The 10,585-nt window shown below is 43.0% G+C and overlaps 1 protein-coding gene across 1 annotated transcript; it reads left to right on the forward strand.

The window, feature by feature from the left end:
* The first annotated feature begins 3,459 nt into the window (after positions 1-3,459).
* Positions 3,460-10,164, forward strand: LOC139758528 (uncharacterized). Its single transcript, XM_071680049.1, has 3 exons — positions 3,460-3,552; positions 4,324-6,552; positions 9,738-10,164. Exons 1-3 carry the CDS (start codon positions 3,460-3,462, stop codon positions 10,068-10,070), a joined length of 2,655 nt encoding a protein of 884 aa, XP_071536150.1. The 3' UTR covers positions 10,071-10,164.
* Positions 10,165-10,585: the final 421 nt, after the last annotated feature.

The following is a 10,585-nucleotide window of genomic DNA, read 5'->3' on the forward strand; positions in this document are numbered from 1 at the left end:
ACAAGAACCTGTGAAAGGGTCGAAATCCTACAGAGCGTGAGCCGTCCAGACGTGTTGTTGATACAGAGGCTACAGAGATGAGAGAAATGTGAGGCTACAGAGACGATAGGAACATGGCATTACAGAGGTTAGAGGAAGGCGTTCCACATTCAGAAAATGATTTCACACTAGAGATGGCATTGGATTGCCTTCCTGTTTCAAGACGATGTATACACTGGTCCACAATAGCAGATTCATTTATCTGTATAGTTATGGTTACAGTCTGTATTATGGTCGGCAGTATAGTTATTATCATCATTATTATCAATATCATCAGCAGTATTATTTTACTTTTATCAAAATCATCATTATTGCGATTACTGTTACATGTTATTATCATCATAGTTATAATTATCATTATTACTATTATTGTTAACAATATCATAGTGTTATTTTTTTTTTGCAGTTATCTTAACAAACTTTTGCGACAATACCCAACCTATTCATTCGAGGGTACGTTAAGACAGACTCACTCTGTCTTTCTGTACAATGTGAGGTACATGAGAACATCTATTTTGCTGACATACGAAGAAAATGTATATAGATATATTTTCTAATCTGATATGTTATCACAGCCAGATAAAACTGGTGGTATATATATATATATATATATATATATATATATATATATATATATATATATATATATATATATATACATATATATATATATTATATATATATATATATATATATATATATATATATATATATATATATATATATATATATATATATATATATATATATATATATATATATATATATATATATATATATATATATATATAATATATATATATATATATATATATATATATATATATATATATATATATATATATATATATATATATATATATATATATATATATATATATATATATATATATATATATATATATATATATATATATATATATATATATATATATATATATATATATATATATATATATATATATATATATATATATATATATATATATATATATATATATATATATATATATATATATATATATATATATATATATATATATATATATATATATATATATATATATATATATATATATATATATATATATATATATATATATATATATATATATATATATATATATATATATATATATATATATATATATATATATATATATATATATATATATATATATATATATATATATATATATATATATATATATATATATATATATATATATATATATATATATATATATATATATATATATATATATATAAAGTGCGTAAGACAAGGGAGCAAATGGGAACTTCAGTGAAGGACGCAAATGGGGAGGTGATAACAAGTAGTGGTGATGTGAGAAGGAGATGGAGTGAGTATTTTGAAGGTTTGTTGAATGTGTTTGATGATAGAGTGGCAGATATAGGGTGTTTTGGTCGAGGTGGTGTGCAAAGTGAGAGGGTTAGGGAAAATGATTTGGTAAACAGAGAAGAGGTAGTAAAAGCTTTGCGGAAGATGAAAGCCGGCAAGGCAGCAGGTTTGGATGGTATTGCAGTGGAATTTATTAAAAAAAGGGGGTGGCTGTATTGTTGACTGGTTGGTAAGGTTATTTAATGTATGTATGACTCATGTTGAGGTGCCTAAGGATTGGCGGAATGCGTGCATAGTGCCATTGTACAAAGGTAAAGGGGATAAGAGTGAGTGCTCAAATTACAGAGGTATAAGTTTGTTGAGTATTCCTGGTAAATTATATGGGAGGGTATTGATTGAGAGGATGAAGGCATGTACAGAGCATCAGATTGGGGAAGAGCAGTGTGGTTTCAGAAGTGGTAGAGGATGTGTGGATCAGGTGTTTGCTTTGAAGAATGTATGTGAGAAATACTTAGAAAAGCAAATGGATTTGTATGTAGCATTTATGGATCTGGAGAAGGCATATGATAGAGTTGATAGAGATGCTCTGTGGAAGGTATTAAGAATATATGGTGTGGGAGGCAAGTTGTTAGAAGCAGTGAAAAGTTTTTATCGAGGATGTAAGGCATGTGTACGTGTAGGAAGAGAGGAAAGTGATTGGTTCTCAGTGAATGTAGGTTTGCGGCAGGGGTGTGTGATGTCTCCATGGTTGTTTAATTTGTTTATGGATGGGGTTGTTAGGAAGGTGAATGCAAGAGTTTTGGAAAGAGGGGCAAGTATGAAGTCTGTTGGGGATGAGAGAGCTTGGGAAGTGAGTCAGTTGTTGTTCGCTGATGATACAGCGCTGGTGGCTGATTCATGTGAGAAACTGCAGAAGCTGGTGACTGAGTTTGGTAAAGTGTGTGAAAGAAGAAAGTTAAGAGTAAATGTGAATAAGAGCAAGGTTATTAGGTACAGTAGGGTTGAGGTTCAAGGCAATTGGGAGATAAGTTTGAATGGAGAAAAACTGGAGGAAGTAAAGTGTTTTAGATATCTGGGAGTGGATCTGGCAGCGGATGGAACCATGGAAGCGGAAGTGGATCATAGGGTGGGGGAGGGGGCGAAAATCCTGGGAGCCTTGAAAAATGTGTGGAAGTCGAGAACATTATCTCGGAAAACAAAAATGGGTATGTTTGAAGGAATAGTGGTTCCAACAATGTTGTATGGTTGCGAGGCGTGGGTTATGGATAGAGTTGTGCGCAGGAGGGTGGATGTGCTGGAAATGAGATGTTTGAGGACAATGTGTGGTGTGAGGTGGTTTGATCGAGTAAGTAACGTAAGGGTAAGAGAGATGTGTGGAAATAAAAAGAGCGTGGTTGAGAGAGCAGAAGAGGGTGTTTTGAAATGGTTTGGGCACATGGAGAGAATGAGTGAGGAAAGATTGACCAAGAGGATATATGTGTCGGAGGCGGAGGGAACGAGGAGAAGTGGGAGACCAAATTGGAGGTGGAAAGATGGAGTGAAAAAGATTTTGTGTGATCGGGGCCTGAACATGCAGGAGGGTGAAAGGAGGGCAAGGAATAGAGTGAATTGGAGCGATGTGGTATACCGGGGTTGACGTGCTGTCAGTGGATTGAAGCAGGGCATGTGAAGCGTCTGGGGGTAAACCATGGAAAACTGTGTAGGTATGTATATTTGCGTGTGTGGACGTATGTATATACATGTGTATGGGGGGGGGGGGGGTTGGGCCATTTCTTTCGTCTGTTTCCTTGCGCTACCTCGCAAACGCGGGAGACAGCGACAAAGTATAATAAATATAAATAAATAAATATATAAAATATATATATATATATATATATATATATATATATATATATATATATATATATATATATATATATATATATATATATATATATATATATATATATATATATATATATATATATATATATATATATATATATATATATATATATATACACACACACAACACGAAATCGAGAGTTTTCGTCTGTTAGCAATGGTGACTTTCTCTAGTGATGTGTGAGAGTGGCTGGAGCTATATAGGTGTTGAGTGCCTCCGTCTGGCTACCAGAGCCTCGGCAGCCACCCGCGTGAAGATGGCACTCCAGGTGAGTTGAGCGAGTGAGTGTCATCCCACAAGCTAGCGGCCCTCAGGGTGAGTGTTTAGTGGTGTTGCCCTGAACAGAAGCCCTCCGGGGTGAGAGTTAATGGATCATGACACATGGGTCCCCTCAGGGCCAGGTTTAAGGGCAGGCGAACCCAAGAAGACGACCATCAGGGCTAGTCATCAATGCAGTTGCCCTTGCTGTTCATCACCATAGCTGTGTCTCATGTGTGAATGCTTTGATCTGACGAGTTGGCATAATGTTATTCTTGAGGCCCAGAATACGGTATACCACCTGCTGGTATACTGCATACCACCAGGTAGTATACTGCATACTACCAAGAGGTATACTGCATACCACCAAGAGGTATACTGCATACCACCAAGAGGTATACTGCATACCACCAAGAGGTATACTGCATACCACCAAGAGATATACTGCATACCACCAAGAGGTATACTGCATACCACCAAGAGGTATACTGCATACCACCAAGAGGTATACTGCATACCACCAAGAGGTATACTGCATACCACCAAGAGATATACGGTATACTGCATACCACCAAGAGGTATACGGTATACTACCTGGTGGTATACTGTATACTACCTGGTGGTATACTGTATACTACCTGGTGGTATACTGTATACTACCTGGTGGTATACTGCATACTACCTGGTGGTATACTGTATACTACCTGGTGGTATACTGTATACTACCTGGTGGTATACAGTATACCATAAACTGTAAACTTGAGTTTATTTCATCTGGCAGGTTCTTGTACTAGCGAGCCTGATGACCACTATCTTGGCTAGGCCAACCTCTGTCCCGTCTCAGTCTGCCCCGTCTCAGTCTGCCCCGTCCCAGTCTGCTCCGTCTCAGCCTGACCCGTCCCAGTCTGCTCCGTCTCAGCCTGACCCGTCCCAGTCTGCTCCGTCTCAGCCTGTCCCGTCCCAGTCTGCTCCGTCTCAGCCTGACCCGTCCCAGTCTGACCCGTCCCAGTCTGACCCGTCCCAGTCTGACCCGTCTCAGCCTGACCCGTCCCAATCTGCCCCGTCCCAGTCTGCCCAGTCCCAGTCTGACCCGTCCCAGTCTGCCCCGTCCCAGTCTGCCCCGTCCCAGTCTGACCTGTCTCAGTCTGACCCGTCCCAGTCTGACCCGTCTCAGTCTGACCCGTCTCAGTCTGACCCGTCTCAGTCTGACCAGTCCCAGTCTGACCCGTCCCAGTCTGACCCGTCTCAGTCTGACCCGTCTCAGTCTGACCCGTCCCAGTCTGACCCGTCTCAGTATGACCCGTCTCAGTCTGACCCGTCTCAGTCTGCTCCACCTCAACCTGACCCGTCTCAGTCTGCTCCGTCCGAACGTATTCCGTCCCATTCTGCCCCGTTTCATCCTGCTCTGTCCCAGCCTGCTCTGTCCCAGCCTGCTCTGTCCCATCCTGCTCTGTCCCAGCCTGCTCTGTCCCATCCTGCTCTATCCCAACCTGCTCCATTCCAGCCTGTTCCCCCTCAAACTGCCCCGTCTCAGCCCGCTCATTCTCAGGCTGCCCCATCCCAGCCCGCTCCGTTCCAGATTGCTACGTTCCAGTCTGTTCCGTTCCAGTCTGACCTGTACAAGTCTGCCCCATCCCAGCCTATTCCGTCCCAACCTGTCCCACCCCAGTCTATTCTGTCTCATCCTGTCACGTCCCAGCCAGTCCCATCAAAGCCTGCTCCATCTCAGACTGTCACATCCCAGCCTGTCCCATCAAAGCCTGCTCCGTCTCGAGCTGTCATATCCCAGCCTGTCCCATCAAAGCCTGCTCCGTCTCGGGCTGTCATATCCCAGCCTGTCCCATCAAAGCCTGCTCCGTCTCGGGCTGTCACATCCCAGCCTGTCCCATCAAAGCCTGCTCCGTCTCGGGCCGTCACATCCCAGCCTGTCCCATCAAAGCCTGCTCCATCTCAGACTGTCACATCCCAGCCTGTCCCATCAAAGCATGCTCCGTCTCGGGCTGTCACATCCCAGCCTGTCCCATCAAAGCCTGCTCCGTCTCGGGCTGTCATATCCCAGCCTGTCCCATCAAAGCCTGCTCCGTCTCGGGCTGTCACATCCCAGCCTGTCCCATCAAAGCCTGCTCCGTCTCGGGCTGTCACATCCCAGCCTGTTCCATCAAAGCCTGATCCGTCTCAGACTGTCACATCCCAGCCTGTCCCATCCAAGTCTATCTTGTCCCAGCCTATCATGTTTCATCCTAGCCAGTCCCAGCATGTCCCTTCCCTCCTCTTCCCATCCTGGACCGTCCAATCCCGGTCTGTACCGTCCCAACCTGTCCTTTTTAAGCCTGTACCGTCCCGGCTTGTCCCATCCAAGCCTGTCCTGTCCCAACCTGTCCCGAAAGACCCAGCTCAGTCTAGGTTTCTCCCCTCCCATCCTGACGACCTGTCCCAGTTTTCCACCTCTAACCCTAGACAATCCCAACCTGATGACCCGTCCCAGTCTGTCCCAGCAGAAAAAGGCGTTGGGATCTTTCCATCCCAGCCAGCACCAAGGGCGAACACTGTCCCTGGGGTTCAATACCATCTCTCCTTACCTACCTTCACGTCAACCAGTCCCGTCCCACCGGAGAAGGCCGCTCGCAACCTCCCATTCCAGCCCGTCCCAGGGGAAGAGGCCTCCAGCACCACTGTGCTTACACCAGCTTCCCCTACCTCTATCCCATCCCAGTCTATCCCAGAGGGAAGGGCTCTGGGGACCAGTGGGGCTTCTCCCAAACCCCGTACCTCTATCCCAGACCAGTCTCAAAGGCCCCTTCCTACACTGAAGGGGATGCCCGACCTTATCATCCCCATCCAATCTGTCCCTTCCCATCACCTCTCATCCCAGCCTATCCCAGAAGAGGTGGCTAGTCGCACCACCATCCCACATCCCAATTTATCCCTCTGGGATAGGCCAGGGACGACGCAGAAGAACCCAGTCCCACAAGAGAGGGCAATCCGGACTGCTCCGCCATACATCGTTGAGGTGAGACACTGTGGTACTTGTTGTCATGACATGACACTGTGGTACATGTTGTCATGTATGACACTGTGGTACTTGTTGTCATGGCATGACACTGTGGTACTTGTTGTCATGTATGACACTGTGGTACTTGTTGTCATGGCATGACACTGTGGTATATGTTATCATGGCATGACACTGTGGTACTTGTTGTCATGACATGACACTGTGGTACATGTTGTCATGTATGACACTGTGGTACTTGTTGTCATGGCATGACACTGTGGTACTTGTTGTCATGTATGACACTGTGGTACTTGTTGTCATGTATGACACTGTGGTACATGTTATCATGGCATGACACTGTGGTACTTGTTGTCATGTATGACACTGTGGTACTTGTTGTCATGACATGACACTGTGGTACTTGTTGTCATGGCATGACACTGTGGTACTTGTTGTCATGGCATGACACTGTGGTACTTGTTGTCATGTATGACACTGTGGTACTTGTTGTCATGACATGACACTGTGGTACTTGTTGTCATGGCATGACACTGTGGTACATGTTATCATGGCATGACACTGTGGTACATGTTATCATGGCATGACACTGTGGTATATGTTATCATGGCATGACACTGTGGTACTTGTTGTCATGGCATGACACTGTGGTACTTGTTGTCATGGCATGACACTGTGGTACTTGTTGTCATGGCATGACACTGTGGTACTTGTTGTCATGGCATGACACTGTGGTACTTGTTGTCATGTATGACACTGTGGTACTTGTTGTCATGACATGACACTGTGGTACTTGTTGTCATGGCATGACACTGTGGTACATGTTATCATGGCATGACACTGTGGTACATGTTATCATGGCATGACACTGTGGTATATGTTATCATGGCATGACACTGTGGTACTTGTTGTCATGGCATGACACTGTGGTACATGTTATCATGGCATGACACTGTGGTACATGTTGTCATGGCATGACACTGTGGTACATGTTATCATGGCATGACACTGTGGTACATGTTATCATGGCATGACACTGTGGTATATGTTATCATGGCATGACACTGTGGTACTTGTTGTCATGGCATGACACTGTGGTACTTGTTGTCATGGCATGACACTGTGGTACATGTTATCATGGCATGACACTGTGGTACATGTTGTCATGGCATGACACTGTGGTACTTGTTGTCATGGCATGACACTGTGGTACTTGCTGTCATGGCATGATACTGTGGTATATGTTGTCATGGCATGACACTGTGGTACATGTTGTCATGTATGACACTGTGGTACATGTTGTCATGTATGACACTGTGGTACATGTTATCATGGCATGACACTGTGGTACATGTTATCATGGCATGACACTGTGGTATATGTTATCATGGCATGACACTGTGGTACTTGTTGTCATGGCATGACACTGTGGTACTTGTTGTCATGGCATGATACTGTGGTATATGTTGTCATGGCATGACACTGTGGTACATGTTGTCATGTATGACACTGTGGTACATGTTGTCATGTATGACACTGTGGTACATGTTATCATGGCATGATACTGTGGTATATGTTGTCATGGCATGACATTGTGGTATATGTTGTCATGGCATGACATTGTGGTATATGTTGTCATGGCATGACATACTCTCATGGCTTCAGCAATTCCTATGACATTATCAGTGATGATAAAGACACGTACGAAACATAAAAAATTTATTTGTAGATAACAATAGTGATGCTAATAATAATATTACTTCTATGATTATATTATGAAATAGGATATTGTATTATGTATTTGTATTATCATGTATTTGTATTATCATTATCGTTATTATCATTATTATCATTATTACTTTTAAGTAGTAGTAGTAGTCGTAGTGGTAGTAGTAGTAGCAGTAGTAGTAGAGTAGTAGTAGTAGTAGTAGTAGTAGTAGTAGTAGTAGTAGTAGTAGTAGTAGTAGTAGTAGTAGTAGTAGTAGTAGTAGTAGCAGAAGTAATAGTAGTAGTAGAAGTATTTGTGTTCAACATTATCTAAGAAATGTATCATTTTCTTATGACGAAGATTCAAGTCAGACATAATGTCTCATCATGGAGAAGGCTTTATAGGAAGCTTAGAATTGGGATAAACAGATAGAAAAGTAAACAGAGAAAATCCGAATTGTTGAGAGCGTAGAAAACCAACCTTTTAGAAAGGTTCAGGTCACAGGTGTTAGGAAAAACATGGAGCCACGAGTTCCAAAGCTTAGCAGTGTAGGGAAGGAAATAAAGATCATAACGGCCAACCCATGAGGTGCTGACGATCTCATAGCAATCATAGTGACGCTCTGACAAGCTGAGTATGACCGTAGCCCATCCTATGGCGGTGTCACACCAGAAACCTGTTCCCTGAAAATGAAACAGAAAGGTTATCTACAGAAGAGGGAATCATACATGGCAAGTGGGTCAGGTGTTGTGGTCAGATACGAAGGACTACCAGGTGAGTATGTGAGGCTGGAACTCCATGAGAGAGAGGATTACAATGTGAGTATGTGAGGCTAGAACTCCATGATAGAGAGGATTACACTGTGAGTATGTGAGGCTAGAACTCCATGAATGAACGGATCAATCCATTGTATAATCCAAGCAACTGTTCTGTAGACGGTGAGAAAGGATATCAACATCTAAAGAGGAATCCCACTCTCTTAGTGCCAGACTTAGCCACCTGTGTAATGTGTGGTTTCAAAGATGATCAAACGACCCGGTGATACAGAGTATGATTGTCATGAGTGGCGGAATCACACTGACATCAAAAGTGGTGAGGAAATTGTGAGAAACTTTAGAGAAAGCAATTGCAAGAAACTAGTTTTTAGAAACGTTCGATTAAACCCCTTGGTCGCGACATTTACCCCACAGGAAAACCTGAGTTCATATGAGAGGTAGATCGAAGATGATAAGGTGACTTGGGGTTGAGTCGTTCATTGTATGAGGATATTTGGTTACTTCCTGGAGAGGGGAAATCTAATAGAATGTATGAAGACCGTAGGGGACAAGACAGAATCCTTAGGGACGCCACTGCTGACGGGGAAGGAGGGAATTGATCCAATGACAATTTCGGGGATAGATCGGCGGAGTGGCGTGGAGGTATATCAGTCAACATTTTTGAGATTACGTTTCACGTATTTCTAATTTCCCCCCGCCAGCAGGTCCCTGTCAGTTACGCCTTCACCTACACCGTCCAGGACGACCAGAGTGGTGCTGCCTATGGCCACCAGGAGACCCGTGATGGCTACGACACCAGAGGCTCCTACTACGTGCCTCTTCCCGACGGTCGCCTCCAGAAGGTCACTTACTACGTCAACGGCGACTCCGGCTTCGTGGCCGAGGTCACTTACGAGGGCGAGGCCACCTATCCGACCTACAACCCTGTACCAGCCTACAGACCTGCACCAGCTTACAGACCTGCACGAACCTACAGACATATCTCAGTCTACCAGCCTCAATCTAACAACCTCAGTCTACCAGCCTCAATCTAACAACCACAGTCTACCAGCCTCCTCCAACATCTACATTTGAATCAGAATCTACTTTGTCCATAATCTTTGCAGTTGGTAATATGTTCAATGTTCATGTACATAGTGTTTATAGTTTTTCGTTGTTTCTATGATATTTATCAATAAATGTTTATAGTTAATATTTCCCTCTTTTTTTATGCCAGTAATAAGGTCCTCCATGGGTCATGTATCCCTTGGGACACAAATCCAGAGCATCTATGATACAAGGAATGACGAGAATGAAAGATGTGAGGGTTAAGAATGAAGATGAGAGTGACGTGAAGACACGAATGAAAGATGAGAGGATGAAGGCTGAAGATGAGAGTGACGTGAAGACACGAATGAAAGATGAGAGGATGAAGGCTGAAGATGAGAGTGACGTGAAGACACGAATGAAAGATGAGAGGATGAAGGCTGAAGATGAGAGTGACGTGAAGACACGAATGAAAGAGCAGACTGAGGTAAAGTTGAGAAAATCTTTTTGAAAATTGGAGTGA

The sequence above is a fragment of the Panulirus ornatus genome, chromosome 30 (assembly GCF_036320965.1).
Source record: "Panulirus ornatus isolate Po-2019 chromosome 30, ASM3632096v1, whole genome shotgun sequence".
Lineage (NCBI taxonomy): Eukaryota > Metazoa > Arthropoda > Malacostraca > Decapoda > Palinuridae > Panulirus > Panulirus ornatus.

What these genes read in the sequence shown, in the direction of transcription:
- LOC139758528 (XM_071680049.1), top strand. Translation starts at nt 3,460, where the DNA reads ATGTGTGAGAGTGGCTGGAGCTATATAGGTGTTGAGTGCCTCCGTCTG. An exon ending in GCGTGAAGATGGCACTCCAG is followed by an intron (nt 3,553 to 4,323) that starts GTGAGTTGAGCG and finishes TTCATCTGGCAG; the next exon opens with GTTCTTGTACTAGCGAGCCT. An exon ending in CTCCGCCATACATCGTTGAG is followed by an intron (nt 6,553 to 9,737) that starts GTGAGACACTGT and finishes TCCCCCCGCCAG; the next exon opens with CAGGTCCCTGTCAGTTACGC.